Here is a 17,176-nt window from a genome sequence, read left to right as displayed (position 1 = left end):
TAAATACACAGGCGGCTCACGAACGACACTCCTGAGGGATCCTATGGCTTGAAGATTTGGGTAGCCGCTGTAGTATTTACTGTGAAAAGATAAAAATAGAAACGGAAAAATAAGGAGATGGCAGACGAACGTGACCTAGAAAGGTTAGTAGCTACTTTAATGCATTTGTTTAGTAAATGGTGGTGAGATGACGTGGGGGCTGCCATGAATCCCCGGCCAGCGAAGGTTCGGTAAGCCGGCTGGCGGTAAGAGGAAGCGGGCAGATCCAGAGCAGGAGTTCGCAATTGTCGCTTACCGCATTGCAGAGTAGCCTGACTGTAAATAAACAAGCGTCGTCAGGAGTGATTTAATTGCACTTTGTGTGGGGAATCGCAGCCTGCGATTTTAAATGGCCAGTGGTCTGCGTAGTTTTGTCTTTCGCACACGCAGCATAGTGTGTCTGATCACATAGATGTATGCATCGGTGCAGGCACACGGGAGTTTCGTGGTTTTTATTTGGTGATCGTCTCTCTCCAGACAAGCTGTGGAGGAGCTTCTGCAAGAGGCTGGGAGAGGCAGAGTACGAGCCCAGACCATGGGACCGGCGGGCTGGTGAGGGACTAGCGTTTATTTGGAGGCTGATAGGTGCCCACTAGTGCTGCACGATTCTGGGGAAAAAAAAACAGTGAATCGCGATTCTTCTGCTTATAATTGAGATTACGATTCTCTGTACCGATTTTTCCTTAAATCTAAACGTTTACTGCACTCATTAAGCTGCAAAAAGAAACACAACAAAACATGACTGTGCCAAAAACGATAGATACAGGACCCTTATATCAACTTCTGACAACAGAAAGGCAGTGATTCTCAATGTCGGTCCTCGGGACCCACTGCCGTGCTTGTTTTCCAGCTATCCCTGCCCTACGCACAAGTCCCAGCTGTCTTTCAGCTTCTGATTGACTGAACACACCTGATCCAGGTAATCAGCACTGTGTAGAGCAGGGATAGCTGGAAAACAAGCAGGGCAGTGGGGCCCGAGGACCGAGTTTGAGAACCACTGAGTTAGGGTAACCAATTAGGGTAACAACCATACCAAAATTAAGGCCTCTGATGCGGTGGGAAAGCACCCTTTAAAGAGAATTCAGAAATTTGGGACCCTTGAGGCTCTCTGGGGAAAAATACGAGAACTTGTTTTGATCCAACTGATGTAATATACTGCAGACGAACCGTTGAAATTTAGAAATGAGATTGCATTTAGGTGTGCATCGAGAGGGTTTTTTCCCCTGATTAATTGTGCAGACCTAGGTTTGGTCACCAGGCAGATATTGACCAAACCCTTCACAATGCATCTCCAAGGTACAGAAAACCAGGGTTGCTGGATATGGATTTAAGTTTTAGAATTTTTCTTGCCATTATACATTTGAGATGCCCCAAGTAAAGTACCCAGCTCATAGAGCAGGTAATTTTGCACAATAAAATATGCAGGTAATTTTGCACAATATCAAGTAGTCTACAACAGCCAGATAATTTTTACAGGCCTTCTAAATTCTCTTATTCTTGTTGGTAAATTAAAATCTTTTTTGATACAATGACCGGTACAGTCTTTCTTTCTGTCTTCCTGTCTCTCCCTCCTTGTGACTTCCACATCCACAGGATGAGGTGCCCCATCCGTGGAGCTAACAAGAGGTTCCTGCTGAACACTCTTCGCACCGTCAGCAGGCCGGGCCGGAACCTGAGGCCACCACACAGTGACCCATCAGGGAGTCAAAGACAGGAGGTGGAGCAGAAGTCTAAGTCACTCCGATCCGGAGAAGTTCAGCACTCAAGGTCTAGAGGCCGGTCTCCCTCTGGGCAGCACAGCAGGGGGCACTCACGTTCTCCTGTTAAGGGTTCGAATTCCACTTTGAAGTCGTCAAGCCCAACCCCTAAGCCATTAGACTCCACCAAGCCCCGTTACCCCCATCCTAAATCCCGGCCACAAGGATGTACTGATCTTCAGGAGTAACATCAGGTGTGTGTGTGTGTGTGTGTGTGTGTGTGTGTGTGTGTGTCTTTTTGCTTCATTATAGCTGTATAGTATTTTGAACCCACAACCTTGAAATGTTTTAATAAAAAACATATTTTTAAGCTTCTTGGATAAAGAGGAGAAATAAGGATTTTGAGGTGTGATTGTGCAGAAGTCTACTGGAGAATTTAGTGTGACTGTCGGCTCAGCGGTACAGCTGGACTGTCTCCCATCCATGGAAGAGTGCAGTGTGACTGTGTGCTAAGCTGAAGTGTCTCCCATCTAGGTAACAACGCAGTGTGACTGAGGTTAGAGGTACAGCTGGACTGTCTCCTATCTAGGGAAGAGCTCAGTGTGACTGTGAGCTTAGATGTACAGCTGGACTGACTCCCATCTAGGGAAGAGCTCAGTGTGACTGTGAGCTCAGAGGTACAGCTGGACTGTCTCCCATTTAGGGAAGAGCTCAGTGTGACTGTGAGTTTAGATGTACAGCTGGACTGTCTCCCATCTAGGGAATAGCGCAGTATTACTGTGAGCTCAGGGGTACAGCTGGACTGTCTCCCATCTAGGGAATAGCGCAGTATTACTGTGAGCTCAGGGGTACAGCTGGACTGTCTCCCATCCAGGGAAGAGCTCAGTGTGACTGTGAGCTCAGGAGTAGAGCTGGACTGTCTCCCATTTAGGGAAGAGCTCAGTGTGACTGTGAGTTTAGATGTACAGCTGGACTGTCTCCCATCTAGGGAAGAGCTCACTATTACTGTGAGCTCAGGGGTACAGCTGGACTGTCTCCCATCTAGGGAAGAGCTCACTATTACTGTGAGCTCAGGGGTACAGCTGGACTGTCTCCCATCTAGGGAAGAGCTCAGTGTGACTGAGCTTAGTTGTACAGCTGAACTCTCCCATCTAGGGAAGAACTCAGTGTGACTGTGGGTTTAGATGTACAGCTGGACTGTCTCCCATCTAGGGAAGAGCTCAGTGTGACTGTGTGCTCAGAGGTACAGCTGGACTGTCTCCCATCTAGGGAAGAGCTCAGTATTACTGTGAGCTCAGAGGTACAGCTGGACTGTCTCCCATCTAGGGAAGAGCTCAGTATTACTGTGAGCTCAGAGGTACAGCTGTATAGGTTTAGGTTTTTATTATTATTTATGATTTATTTTGTATGATCTTGGGTCCTGTGGTGCCCATAATTACAGTGCATCTGGAAAGTATTCACAGCGCATCACTTTTTCCACATTTTTTATGTTATAACCTTATTCCAAAATGGATTAAATTAATTTCTCCTCAAAATTCTACACACAACACCCCATAATGTGAAAAAGGTTTGAGATTTTTGCAAATTTATAAAAAAAAAAAAAAAAAAAAAACTGAGAAATCAATTGTACATAAGTACAATACTTTGTTGATACACCTTTGGCAGCAATTACAGCCTCAAGTCTTTTTGAATATGATGCCACGAGCTTGGCCGCCTATCCTTGGGCGGTTTCTCCCATTCCTCTTTGCATGACCTCTCAAGCTCCATCAGGTTGGATGGGAAGCGTTGGTGTACAGCCATTTTAAGATCTCTCCAGAGATGTACAATCAGATTCAAGTCTGGGCTCTGGTTGGGCCACTCAAGGACATTCACAGAGTTGTCCTGAAGCCGCACCTTTGATATCTTGGCTGTGTGCTTAGGGTCATTGTCCTGCTGAAAGATGAACCGTCGCCCCAGTCTGAGGTTGAGACCACTCTGGAGCAGGAAGTCTCTGTACATTACTGCAGTCATCTTTCCCTTTATCCTGACTAGTCTCCCTGGAAAACATTCCCACAGCATGATGCTGCCACCACCATGCTTCACTGTACAGATGGTATTGGCCTGGTGATGAGCGGTGCCTGGTTTCCTCCAAACGTGAAGCCTGGCATTCACACCAAAGAGTTCAATCTCTGTCTCATCAGACCAGAGACTTTTGTTTCTCATGGTCTGAGGGTCCTTCAGGTGCCTTTTGGCAAACTCCAGGTGGGCTGCCATGTGCCTCTTGCTAAGGAGTGGCTTCCATCTGGCCACTCTACCATACAGGCTTGATTGGTGGATTGCTGCAGAGATGGTTGTCCATCTGGAAGGTTCTCCTTTCTCCACAGAGGACCTCTGCAGCTCTGACAGAGTGACCATCGGGTTCTTGGTCACCTCCCTGACTAAGGCCCTTCTCCCCTGATCGCTCTGATTGGCCAGCCTGATTTAGGAAGAGTCCTGGTGGTTTCGACCTTCTTCCACTTACGGATGGGATGATGGAGGCCACTCTGCTCATTGGGACCTTCAAAGCAGCAGAATTTTTTCTGTAACCTTCCCCAGATTTGTGCCTTGAGACAATTCTGTCTCTGAGGTCTACAGACAATTCCTTTGACTTTATGGTTGGTTTGTGCTCTGACATGCACTGTCAATTGTGGGACCTTATATAGACAGGTGTGTGCCTTTCCAAACCATGTCCAATCAACTGAATTTACTACAGGTGGACTCCAGTTAAGCTGCAGAAACATCTCAAGCATGATCAGTGGTAGCAGGATGCACCAGACCTCAATTTTGAGCTTCACGGCAAAGGCTGTGAATACTTATGTACATGTGATTTCTCTGTTTTTCTATTTTTTAATAAATTTGCAAAAATCTCAAGTAAACATTTTCACATCGTCATTATGGCATGCTGTGTGTAGAATTTTGAGGGTAAAAATTAATTTAATCCATTTTGGAATAAGGCTGTGACATAAAATATGGAAAAAGTGATGTGCTGTGAATACTCTCTGGATGCACTGTATATTCCTTGTCTTCTGTATGCTTAATGAGCCAGGGTTGACTGGACTGTTCATTGTTTATAATGATAATTCATAAAGTAAGTCATTTCAATGAAGGACTGGCCTGTACCTACTGCTGTGGCTTGTGGCCGGGTACACACAGCGGTGCTGGGTTTGCAGCACTTAAAGTTCCCCATGGTTGAATGTGGAGGAGAATGCAGCAGGGTGGGGTGTGTCTGAGGCACAGTGTGAAGAGCAGAGCTGCCTTGAAGGACATGCAGGTGAAGCTGAATGAACTGAGAGGATCTTGTCCAGAGCTGCAGGCTCTGGACGTGTGGAGCCAAACGTATGATTAATGACACGGAGTTTGCAGCCCTCCTGCAACAAGGTTATTCCCATTAAAGTGTCGTTAGCATTCCGCAGGGGTTAGTCTCTTTCTTGGACATATTTACACAGCCAGTACACTGTCGCCACTGGAAGGGTGGATTTATCGTGGCTCAGACTTTGTGACACTTCCTCTGTTATCAGGACCATTGAGCCAGGCCGGGTCTGGTGCTGCTCAGAATGGCAGTGTTACCATTGTGTCTGTCTCTGTACTTCGGAGTAGGCAATGGCCATATACAGAATTAGCTTTGTCAGAGAGCACCTATTTCACTTTCTTTGAAAATGTAAAAATTATATTTCAATCAGTCAATAAGTCTATATTTTTATTTCATGAACCAAAGGTTTTCTGTGTAAATAACGATTTTAATGACTTAATATATAAGCGGTCCACAAATCATTGACTACATCTTTTAAAAGTAGTATCTATAAAATCAAGCCGTTGTTCCTTTTTTGGTTACTGCTGTGGGGTACATTTCCCGATGACGATGACTCAGCCGTCTTACGTAAACCCTAAAGATGTATCTTATAAAAGGTATTCCTTTCCTACGCCCGTTTGAATCTCTTAAGAGCTCGTTTAAGGGACAGCTTCTTAAGTGCGACCTTATTAAACACCAGAACACCCAATTTTTTTCAGTGGCTCGAGAATTGATTTTTCCCTTCTTGCAGCAAATGGTTCATGCTGCATGAGAGGAAGTGATGTTCTTTATAAATGTAACACCGCAGACATCCTAAAAATACTGTGTTCATCAGAAGTGGCGAGAACCTAAAAGTACAAAATTGTGTCATCTAGCCATAAATATGATTTTCGCCGATTGGATTCACGAACCCGCCTCCCCAGACTGCAGTATGACCCGTTTATTTGAATTTGTTCTATAAAACACCCGCTTGCACCAATACGTGTGCATCTCAATGGCCCAATCAGTGGTGGAGCTAAACTGTTATTTAAGGGGGAGCCAAAGGGTGAGCAAGGGTTTCTTCGAGGGGTCCATATAAATATGATAAATGAAGGAAAAAAATATTTTTCTCATACACACTCATAATAAACAATGAGTTTGTAAATGTTTGTTGAATAAAAACAACAAATATTTACAAAATCATAAACACCAATCATAAAGACAAATCCTAATCTAATCCAGGACCAAACATGAACTCAAACTGGATAAACCTAGACTAAATCATGACCAAACAAGAAGTAAAACTGCACCAGTGACCAAACAATAGCAGTGCACGTGTAAATTTAAAGCTCAGAATACAGACAGGACTAAAAACAAATTCTCAAAAAATAAACAAATAAAACTGCATCTAAATTGTAAACAGCAAGATATTTGAATACAACCAGAACTGACCTGCATCCCCTGGTGGTATTTGCAAAAGTTTTCATTTTATTTCATGTAGCTATAGCTATTACTAAATTAAAATAGCCTGCTTACATGCAATAGAAAACTAATGACTGGTTCTCCACATATACACTTACTACACAGACTTCAAGCAAGGGCTAGCTTTCCTAAATTAATAAAACAGCATAATTCAACATGTGCACTAAAGCATACGCACGTACAAAGACACTGTCTAAAAGACGATCTATATCAGCACGAGCATGGCTCGTGGCTAATTTAAACGAGACGGGGAGCAGACAGTGCGCAACGCTTTCATGCTATTTTTTATGTACTGCAAGTGTGTGACCACCTGTCATTAGGAAGGCAATATAGTGTAATATGTTATAAATATCTGCTTAACTCCCGTTGTTATCAATACCGCGGGTGTGTTTTGGATCATGTAGGAACGCGTGCCACTGCCAGAGCCTTTAGCCAATGACATGTCAGTAAGCAGTAGGCACAGGGTACTGCTGCGTCAGGATGCGTTCAGGGGCACTCGGAAATTGCAGTTTTCCGCTCAAATCTTTGCCTGATCTCCTCATTCGTATATTTTAATGTTTGCCATTTCCAGCGGGGTGGCACTGGCGGTGGCAAGGGCTCTGTTGGGGGCCACCCCTTTGGCTCCGCCCCTGGGCCCAATAGCTGAAAGAAAAGTTGCTTTTCTGTCTTAATGTCTTATGTGCTTCAGTACTATCTACTATGGACTATTCCAAGGTGCTTTTTTTTGGGGGGGGGGGGGGAATTAACTGAAGTTGTGGCACATTTAGACAGGTGTGTACATTCCAGGGGCGACGGAAATAACGGGAATAGGTCCACCCTTATACCGACAGAACCCCTTCCTTCCCAATTAATAAATAAATACTTAATTAACGGAGAGTTCCTTGTCTTTAATTATGAATCCACGCGTTACTGCATAAGGACAATTCTCTACGCATTCAGAGCGCAACGACGAAACCTAAAGAAGACTGTAATCATGAAATCATTTTATCATATGGATGAGTTATTTTTTAGTTAAGCGATGTTTGGTTATGAAACTGTACACTTAACGACGATAGTCTTATTTTAAATGAGCAGTATGAGCCGACAACAGCGGTACGAGGCAGCTAAGAGAGGCTCAGACCAACCTATCTTATGGAAAATATACCTAACTATAAGGGCGTTTCGGGAAACACGTCGGAGCATTAAGAGACAACTTAAAGTAGAACTTACGAACAACATAGAGTTAGAAGGCTTCGGGAAAAGCACCGAGGAAAACATAATTAGTGTCTGTTTTGAAACATCAAACGGAACTCTTCTTTTTCTGGATTTTTTTTGTGCTGTAAAACTTGAGTAACAACCTATAACTAAAGAAGTTGAATTAGATACATATTATTCTCTGCACATTTTCCTCTATAGAGAAGTTTCTCCTGTGAGTATTCAGTTGTTTTCCTAAAGACGAACAAATGCTCAAAAATACTGTTTTGCAGGTTTGATACGTTTAGTAATTCTCCGCAGGTTTATAAAAATGACGTAATGATTGATATTATATATAGTCAACATAATTCTGCAAACGTTTTGGTTTGTCACAGAACAGTAAAGAAGACGAGACGCTCGTTTTTAGGTATTTACAAACATATCAGTTTGTGGTCCAGTGACAACCATGAAGTATATAATATTACAAGACATATACAGGAGAAATGCTTCACAGAACACTATGTGCCGCAAAAATAAACAATTTTTTTGGAAAAAGTTATACGTCGTTTCAAATGTTTCATGCGGGGAATAATTAATAGTTTTTATGATTTAAATAACAACGTATTGTAGAATAAAGGCAGTTTTAATTAACATTGTGGATAATGAGCGCAAGATGGGTGAATTTTAAAGCAAGCATTACAGCATAATAAGCTTAACAAGAACTAGCGAATAACAGCATAATAACATAATAACAGCATAATAACTAGCGAAGTGCGGATCAGCTGTCTTTACGAGTAAACGTGGTACAGTATAATTCCCATTGCGGGTTTATTGCACTCTGATTGAAGTCAACCCAAGTCTAAATTTGTCAGCCTTTATTTTTTACAACCTTTCTGATCCGGCACAGCAACGTGACGTTTCCATTCACTTAAAACCATTAGGCAAATTTCTGCAGATATGTTAATCCTAAACCACATTATCGCTTTGACGCTTCATAGGCGCCGGAATGGCTTAAGTTGTGACTCAGTTACCTTCCCTCTAAAACGAAGACCAAATATAAAAACCATTAAGCGCCAATGCATGAAAATGGTTCGGTTTAAACTGGTTTATGATACAATTTTAATGTCTCATAAAGTTAGTTTCTTTTAGCGAGTCATAAAACACCCGGGTTAGCAAATATCAAATGTGTGTGCGTTACAGCAAAATCCTAGTACCATCTTTCTATAACCATATTGCCATAATAAACACCCTAACAGTCCCGCATTAGACGGCTTCACTTCGTATACCCTCGTATGTCACTTGCATGCACGTATGGTGTGGGCGCTGCTTCTCACACATGGTTTGAATGATAAATTATTCTAAGTAACCGGGAAATGTTTGTGCAGCGTACCCGTGTTTGTCTGCTGATTATTTGCCTGTGATATTACCCCATGGTTTAACATAACAGCTGTCTAATGCCGTGCAGACAAAGTGGTGCATCTTGGCGAAGGCGCGGCATTATACTTACATTTAGCCTACTATAGATTGTGCTAATTTACACGTATGATTTATTATTAGTTACATAAGTAGTTTCTTTTAACATTTTAACGCTCCTGGAGAAAAACACTTCCATGTGTGTCACTGTCATTTAAGCAGATTTGTTAAATGGAGTTAAATGAGCCATTTTAATGGGTGCAAATTTCAAAAATGTACAATTACTCCAAAAGAGCTGTGCAAACGTCAGCGGGGTAGCTATCGCTGACTTGATCTTTGATCCCACTCGGATCAGAGATTCAGATACTCCCGGGTCTCCAGGACAACACCTGTCTCCACATCCAACACAGCGACCTCAATGCGTGCGTTCTGCCGAGGCCTGTGAGTCCCCACCCGATGGTGCCATAGCGGTACGACGTTTAAATGCAGGCTGAAGATTGAATGCAATGTCTTGTAGGATCCCCCCTCGTAAAGCTGCGACTCCACGCTTCTCTTCAGGGCATCGGGTTAATTTATTAGTGCCTCGACAGCAGCGGGACTCCATCCGTGAAGATAAGTAGCTGCAGATTCCCCCGCTCACCTGCCCCAGGCTCCATTAAAGCCGGCCACAGGTGTATCTCGTTCCCCCCACAGCAAACAGTGATGTTTGCCTAGGGAATTGATTGACGTTTGGTCGGTTTTGTTCAATTATTGCGCGACCGTGGAAAAACAAGGGGAGTGACAAGTAAAGCACATTTTCCCACGTTGTATAAACAGGACGAGCGCTGCGTGGGTGCAGCCGGGTCACATGGCGACAGACACACCTATGAGAACCTGCCGTGGCGCCGGGCGGAGGTCCCACGGGCAGGTTGGGAGTGTGCCGCTTACAGCCGGCACATGAGCAGCTGCGCTACATTCGCCGGGTCACCAGCAGCCATGAACCGAGAGGAGCACTTCTACGCCCCTGCGCAGATGTTTAAGGAGCCGTATACCTACCAGGCACCTGCTGACGACGATTACAGCCAGAGTCCTCCGCCGTGTCTTTATATGGGCAGACAGACCCCCGTGTGCCACGCGCCCTCGCTGGGGTCCCTGGACCCGCCATGCCTTTCTGACACAGCCTCATACGACATGCCGCTCATGCGGGAAGATCCCGGAGTGTCCGTGTCCCACGCGCACCTACTCCCCACGCAGCTGCCTCAGCACCCGCATCAGTCCGGGGTGGGTTACGGAAGCCCAGCTGACCTGGTGATGGTCAGCGACCGGAGTCAGTACCAGCTCCCTTTCCCGTGGATGAAATCCACCAAGTCTCACATGCACACGTGGAAAGGGCAATGGACAGGTAATGCTGCCCTTACCAGCGCCGGGTGTGTGTGAATCACAGCACAGTTATGTTATAGTTACTGGCTTTTTACATAGACTACATGGTTTTTTTCTAAACGTAATCTGAATGATATCGAAAACAACACTGTGCTATTTAACAAAACACATTTTTAAAACTCTTTAACGTAGAACATGTTGCCATCGGCTAACTCAACTTATATTTTCGACCAAGTGTTTAAATGTTCAAAACACAATTTATTTTGTTGGAAAAAAATACCAATTTGTATTTTTCAGGGTACAGTTGCTTGTCACCGGGGCTGTACCCTCAAGAGTCTGCTAATTGGTGTAACCCTAACTGTAGGTAAATGTACCTTTTAAGGACATGACATTTGATGAACATTTTGTACCACTGGGGGTACATTAATGTTGTTTGTACCTTGGGGTACCAGGGCATGAGCCTTTTTTTCTGACACTGTAGCTGGGGCGATCAGTCGTGGATTATTATAGATTTTAATTAACATAATACAGACCCACACGTCTTGATTTCAAAGAAATAAAAGTCTTGCTACAAATCTATTTGGATTTAGAAATACAATTAATAAGTCTACTTATAAAGGTGTTAAGCGCACTATTGCGTTAAAATTGTTAGAGTACAAGTTGAACTATGGCCTACACTCAATTTATGCAGGCTTTTAATACTGCATATTGATGTTTATTTACATGTTCAGGATTTTTAAACACGGACTAGTCAAAGTTAAAAAGAAACAAAACCTATATCGAAATTTAAATACAGTTCTCATAATAGGCCTACAGTAATTTTGTGCTTTTTACTCGCGCTATTTATTTAGGTCTCTTACTGGTCTATTCTCATCTCAGGAAAACGTCGCCAAGTTAATAAATGAAAATACTTTTAGTAATTACGCTTGAAACTAAATACGGTTTTGAAATATTCCGGCAAAGTATTATTAAGTAATAATCTTTCTTTGCCGGATTTTTACTGAGCCCAAGGAATAAAAATATATTAATTAGCAACATCATAAGAGAATTAAACAATATAAGTAAACGTTACAATATTTGTCTAGTACCAAGTATAATATGTAAAGTTGCAAAAAATGAATAATATCTAAGAATATATCAATACTGATAGAACCATTATTAGTATTGTTAGTAGTATTATAGGCCTAATCGTTTATATTGTCGTATACCTATCTTATGCGAGTCTATCTTAAGTGTTTTTGGCGACCAAGAACGGAACGATCAAACGTGCCTTAAGAGTTGTGCGCTTTAAAATATATAGTTAATGAAGAAAATGAACCAAAATCAAATATGCATGTAAACTGAGTGAGTTTCCTGGAGCCTTCTTAACGTTACGTCATTCGTAAGTTCTATCTTTTAACATGTAGCATTATGATGGCTTTGGGAATCTTGGCCAACTATTTTTTTAAAAAGTAAAGAACGTTTGGAAACGGGCTTGATGACATGGATTTCATATTTTAAAAATATGAGCAGAAAACGTCTGGCTTAGATAACGAAGAACGTAGTGTCTGTGACTCATTTGATATCAAATACAGCACAGAATGACACCGCTAAAATGCAGAAATGTGATTATGATGTATGTTGTGTAATTTTGCTTTGAAGGATGGATGACTACTAAATAAAGACGTAAGCGTATCAATGAAGGAAGCTTTTCTAAAGATAAAATGTCATTAAATGAAATGCTGTTTTTCTTCTAAGATATGAGATGATGTGGCATTGCTTTTTTCTGAATGATTCTGAGCCGGTGGTGTCAGAAGGAGTTTGACATGGGGGGTGGGGCACTGCGATGTACTGCCACATAACAATGGGCACGCATGCAATACCCACATCATGCATGAATACGAAGGAAGAAAGATTTTGAGATGATTTTAGAATATTTTTTAATAAAGGTTTAATCATTTAAAACAAGACTAACAATGTGTAGGGTACAGTTTCACAACTAAACATAACTAAAAAATAACTGATCCACAGTTATAAAGTAAGTTTGTCTAATAGAGGACAACATGTTCGTTAGGTATGTGTATCGTCCCCGCGGCCTGCATGCGCAGCGAATCGGCCTCAGTAACGCACGGATTCGTAATGAAAGATGAGGAACGCGCTTTTATTCGTTATTATTATTATCGTATGTATCATGGCAGGAACGCGTTAAATAACCGTAGGCGCTGTTATGAACAGTGATTTTTTTTCCAGTGGATGAAACACTTAAGCTTATTTAGGACCTCGATTTATATAAGCAAAATTTGCACTACATTAACGAAAAATGTGTTAATGTGATGAATCTAACTGACCTGGGCAGATGTTAGAGAAAAGTTTCCAAATGTATCAGAATGATTTCTGACATTTTCCCTTTTTTATATAATTGTACACAAATTTGTCATAGTCATATTCTTTTTTTTCTTTTCTTTTCTTTTGTCCTGTCCCGCAACTTTAGCAAGCAGAATCATGGTCTGAATGCCCTGCTGTGTCAAACATGTTTGCTTTACCATGATTGGCTCTGTAAACTCTATATAGACCCCTCATGTTGATCGATTTCTTTTTATTTTATTTATTTTTAGCACATGTAAATACTGCAGTGGCTGAATTGGCCGAAGAGGAGGGACAGATTAGGAGGGGAAAAAAAACAAAAAAAGGAGTAAATGAGAAACATGTCAAGAGTGGATAAATTCAGAAATGTGAATTTATCCAGAAATGGATAAATTCAGGAACAAACAAAATTAAAGAGTGAAGAAAGTAACACAACTATACAAGCATATAAAATCTTTGTGTGTGCTTGGATGGATGCGTGCAAGTATATGTACATGCGTGCTCAATTGTGTAGGCGAGATGCAGGCTAGTGTGCGTGTGCTGTGTGCGCGTGTTGTGTGCATGTGCTGTGTGTGTATGTTGTGTGCGTGTGTTGTGTGCGTGCGTTTTCAACATGGAATGTACTAAATAGCAAGGGTGGGAGGCTGCAACCACACCCCACAAGAGCCAGAGGTCGGCGGAGACAGACCCGGGAGGCCCAGGACGTCCGCAGCCCCCGAGGAGTACGGAAGAGATGGGGCCCAATATCCCATAGTGATATTCTAAATCCACAACAAATATTAATTCAAACAAGTGACCTTTAAAACTTAAAGGAATGTACCAAGTTCCTGCTCATTTAATATGTGAACAACAGTTGGATTTAATCTAGTTCAACCTGACTTACTGAGCCTCCACCGTCTCTCGGAGAGTCGCCACACAACGGTCAGTGTCATGGTTGCGTTTATTAACAGCAGCCGTCTTCTTTGCAGGCCACTGCATGGCGGAGCTGGAGGACAGCAAGCGCACACGCACCGCTTACACACGCGCCCAGCTGCTGGAGCTGGAGAAGGAATTCCTGTTTAACCGCTACATCTCGCGGCCGCGCCGCGTGGAGCTTGCCCTGCTGCTCAACCTCACTGAGCGTCACATAAAGATCTGGTTCCAGAACCGCCGCATGAAGTGGAAGAAGGAGGAGGACCGCAAGCGCGTAAGGCCTGGTCAGCCTGAACAGGACTGCGCCGTGTCGTCTGGGGGGCCCTCTGGGGGGCTGACTGAGGAGCCCAGCTGTGCCCTCAAGCTGCTGCCACGGGACACTTTGACCCCGGGCTCCCCTGAGCAGATTCGCCCCCCCCTTCCAGTGAGTGGGAGCCCACCGCTGTGCCGGTGAGTGGGTGCTGGCCAAGTGTGGCCCAGCGGGTCAGAACCCTGTATCTGTGATCAGAAGGTCACCAGTTTAAATCCCAGGGTGAACAGAGTGATGTAACCCCCATGCATCTCAAAAACAATGTGTCGCTCTGGATAATTTGTCTGCTCAATAAACTAAATGTAACCAAAGATCAGAGGAGGACAGGAGTGTCTCGCTGGTGTCATGCTGACGCAGCTGCCAGAGTCCCCATGAGGGGTCCCGGCCCGAGGCTCCAGTACAGCTTGTGGGGCCTCAATGTGGGCCCACCCCACCCCACACACTTAAGCTGAATCCAGCCGAAGGCTGCATTTGTTTTAAAGACTTTGGTTTTCACCAGAAAGTTTAATTATTTATAGAAAAGCACAGATGTGGTCCAGCAGTTATGGTTTGTGTTTCACCCTTGCAGCACTGCATTTTCATAATAATTATGTACAGATAATAATGGCAATTAAATAAAAATAATGAAATTAGGACTTTTATTCTGGTTTCGGGGTATTTGATGGGCACATGCTGATACGTCTCGTCAGTTTGTTCACGTTTCCTGTGCATTATTCTGCGTAGCCACCAGTCAGAGCTTGCTGTCAGACGCTACTATTCTGCGTAGCCGGAGGCAGCAGATCTTCTTCACCTCCTCTATGGCCAGAGGCAGTTCCCGCTGGAGCTCGTTGGCCAGCCGCTCGGCCAACTGCCGCAGGATGGCTGCTCTGTCGTTTAGACGGGCGCAGATGACGAACGGGTAGCCGAAACGCTCTTTGTACTGCAGGTTGAGGCGTCGCAGACTGGTGGCGTCTGTGGGCTCCAGCGAGCGCAGGCCGGCTGCCGCCTGCTCCTGCTCCGATTCCACCGTCAGGGTCCCACTCTGAAGGTCCCGGCCGGCTAAGTCCGGGTGGCATCGCAGGATGCCTGCCTTACCTGAGGGAGACACACGGTGACCCGTGAGATTAAAGCGGCGTTTACTGAGCTTAAGGGCGCTCACAGTCGGTCAGCTTGAATCGGGTGATCGTGTAGTTGGTAGACAACTCACGGACGAATAAACTAACACGGTTTTAGCTTAAAAAAAACTTTGAAAAAACTTGTTAAAATACGGTATATTGAATAGCCACGATACTGTAAAAACTTGTATTTTTATATGTCTGTTATAATCACGCACCACAGTTTTATAGTATGAGATACAGTCTGGGCGCCGAAAACCTCCGAAGAATGTCACGCACCGGCTGTTGGCAGGCTGTCGATGAGCTCTGCGATATTAGCTTCCATGTCAGCCAGAGTGGCGAAGGGTCTCGCTGACCACACTGCCGCTGGAACGAACGGACATTTCTCCACAACGTTGCCAAAAATCTCCAGAAAATCTTCTAAGGAAAGAGAATTCACTTCACTGATGTCCATCATTGCGAACAGCAAGGTGACCAGCCTGAACTCCCGATTAAAAATGTTGTAACTCCGAGTACCTGATTTTTCAGGTTTTGGTGATTTCAAACAATACTTACAAATTGGTTAACAAACCAAATTTCTAGCCAGTCTTTTAAAACGAATCACTTGTGTTAAGGCTAAACGCTGTTTATATAATCGCGATTAATTTTTAGAGTCTAAAAGAAAAAAACACCTACAGCATGTCAAACAACAGCTTCCCTCAGAGCCACGAAGTCATTTGAAAGTCCGGAACGTAGGGCTGACCTCCGGGGCATCGACCTGACCAAAGGCAACAGGGCAGGAGCCAGCTGCCCAAACGGCACGAGCCTTTCTCACGTATGAGTGATGCCGCGATGAAAGACAATTCAGCTGCATGGAACAGCATCGACACTGGAGAGAGACGGATGATTTGCACGCGATACTAGACAATTACAGCAGGCTCTTTGCCGGGAGAGCAAATTGAAATATGTTATTTGTGGCAGGACACGGCTGTTAGAGTTAGGATATGGACTTTGGAGTCACTGCATGGTGAAGAATAAACAATGATTTAAAAGCTGTACAGCATACAGCTAGAACTAATCAGCAAAGCGAAGGCACTCCCTTGCTCTATAATGGGGTGACTGGGTAGGGTCTACGGAGGCAGCATGGGGGTGAGAATCTACACTTAACACTGAAATGTAAATAAACAGCACTTTTATAGACAGTAGAGAACAAGAAGGCTCATTTATGAAGGCTTTGTACGAATGAAATACCCACAAAACATTTGTACGCACATTTATTATACACACACCCCAATGTATTAATTCCGTTGAATTTAAGTTAAATATGTAGGCCTACGTACTGAAAAGTCAAAGTACAGGGCTGGAAAACGAAACCGAAACACTGGCCAAAATAGAGTTTGAGTTTTCATGCCAAAATATGCATGGCCTGGTGGCCAATCTTCATTGATTGCACATTCCAGTAAGAGCAGAGTGTGAAAGTTAAATTAGCAGAGCAATAACACAGCTGTACATAAAATATTGCAATCCACAACAAAGTGGGAGACATCAGAGCTCAAAAGAGGACAAATTGTTGGTGCGCATCTCGCACAGCAAGGTCGGCAAGTCTTTGTGGTGTATGGAGAGCCACAGTATCCAGGGTAATGCTGATATACCATCACGAAGGATGGACCACAACCAACAGGAGTAACTGTGGATGTACGAGGAAGCTGTCTGAAAGGGATGTCCGGACACTAATCCCGATTATATCCAAAAAGACATAAATCCACAGCTTCCCAACTCACTGCTCAAAACTGTTTGTTGGGAGCTTTACAGGGTCAGTATTCATGGTCGGGCTGCTATAGCCAAACTTTTGGTCACTCGTGCTAGTGCCAAACATCAGTTTCAATGGTGCCAGCAGCGCAAATCTTGGGCTGTGAACAAGGAGAAACATGTATTGTTCTCTGATGAGCCCACCTTCACTGTCTTCCCCAAAGGTCTTTCCCATATCAGTTACAGTGTGGAGAAGCCCCAGGGTGAGTACCTTTGCTTGTCACTGGAGCTGTACGCTGAAGGGTCTGCCAGCTGTACCCTTAGCTGTAGGTAAAGGTAC

The 17,176-nt window shown here is 43.7% G+C and overlaps 2 protein-coding genes across 6 annotated transcripts; one reads left to right on the top strand and one right to left on the bottom strand.

Annotated features, from left to right (window-relative positions):
- Window positions 1–1,986: 1,986 nt before the first annotated feature.
- pdx1 (pancreatic and duodenal homeobox 1) lies at window positions 1,987–14,616 on the top strand. 5 transcript variants are annotated; one of them, XM_049010542.1, is made up of 3 exons: window positions 1,987–2,413; window positions 2,980–10,471; window positions 13,761–14,616. In XM_049010542.1, exons 2-3 carry the CDS (start codon window positions 10,027–10,029, stop codon window positions 14,156–14,158), a joined length of 843 nt encoding a protein of 280 aa, XP_048866499.1. In that variant the 5' UTR covers window positions 1,987–2,413; window positions 2,980–10,026; the 3' UTR covers window positions 14,159–14,616. The 5 variants fall into 5 exon arrangements, with proteins under 5 accessions (XP_048866499.1, XP_048866498.1, XP_048866497.1 ...); XM_049010541.1 differs by having other exon boundaries at window positions 1,987–2,527; window positions 3,037–10,471; XM_049010540.1 differs by having other exon boundaries at window positions 1,987–2,584.
- A 22-nt stretch (window positions 14,617–14,638) lies between these two features.
- On the bottom strand, window positions 14,639–16,056 carry urad (ureidoimidazoline (2-oxo-4-hydroxy-4-carboxy-5-) decarboxylase). Its single transcript, XM_049010543.1, has 2 exons — window positions 15,388–16,056; window positions 14,639–15,088 (listed from the first exon to the last, which is right to left on the bottom strand). Exons 1-2 carry the CDS (start codon window positions 15,563–15,565, stop codon window positions 14,745–14,747), a joined length of 522 nt encoding a protein of 173 aa, XP_048866500.1. The 5' UTR covers window positions 15,566–16,056; the 3' UTR covers window positions 14,639–14,744.
- Window positions 16,057–17,176: the final 1,120 nt, after the last annotated feature.

The sequence above is a fragment of the Brienomyrus brachyistius genome, chromosome 4, assembly GCF_023856365.1.
Source record: "Brienomyrus brachyistius isolate T26 chromosome 4, BBRACH_0.4, whole genome shotgun sequence".
NCBI lineage: Eukaryota > Metazoa > Chordata > Actinopteri > Osteoglossiformes > Mormyridae > Brienomyrus > Brienomyrus brachyistius.
Note: the sequence above shows the minus strand (reverse complement) of the source record. Positions and strands in the feature narration are given on the sequence as shown.

What these genes read in the sequence shown, in the direction of transcription:
- pdx1 (XM_049010542.1), top strand. Translation starts at nt 10,027, where the DNA reads ATGAGCAGCTGCGCTACATTCGCCGGGTCACCAGCAGCCATGAACCGA. An exon ending in GTGGAAAGGGCAATGGACAG is followed by an intron (nt 10,472 to 13,760) that starts GTAATGCTGCCC and finishes TCTTCTTTGCAG; the next exon opens with GCCACTGCATGGCGGAGCTG.
- urad (XM_049010543.1), bottom strand. Translation starts at nt 15,565, where the DNA reads ATGATGGACATCAGTGAAGTGAATTCTCTTTCCTTAGAAGATTTTCTG. An exon ending in CGACAGCCTGCCAACAGCCG is followed by an intron (nt 15,089 to 15,387) that starts GTGCGTGACATT and finishes TGTCTCCCTCAG; the next exon opens with GTAAGGCAGGCATCCTGCGA.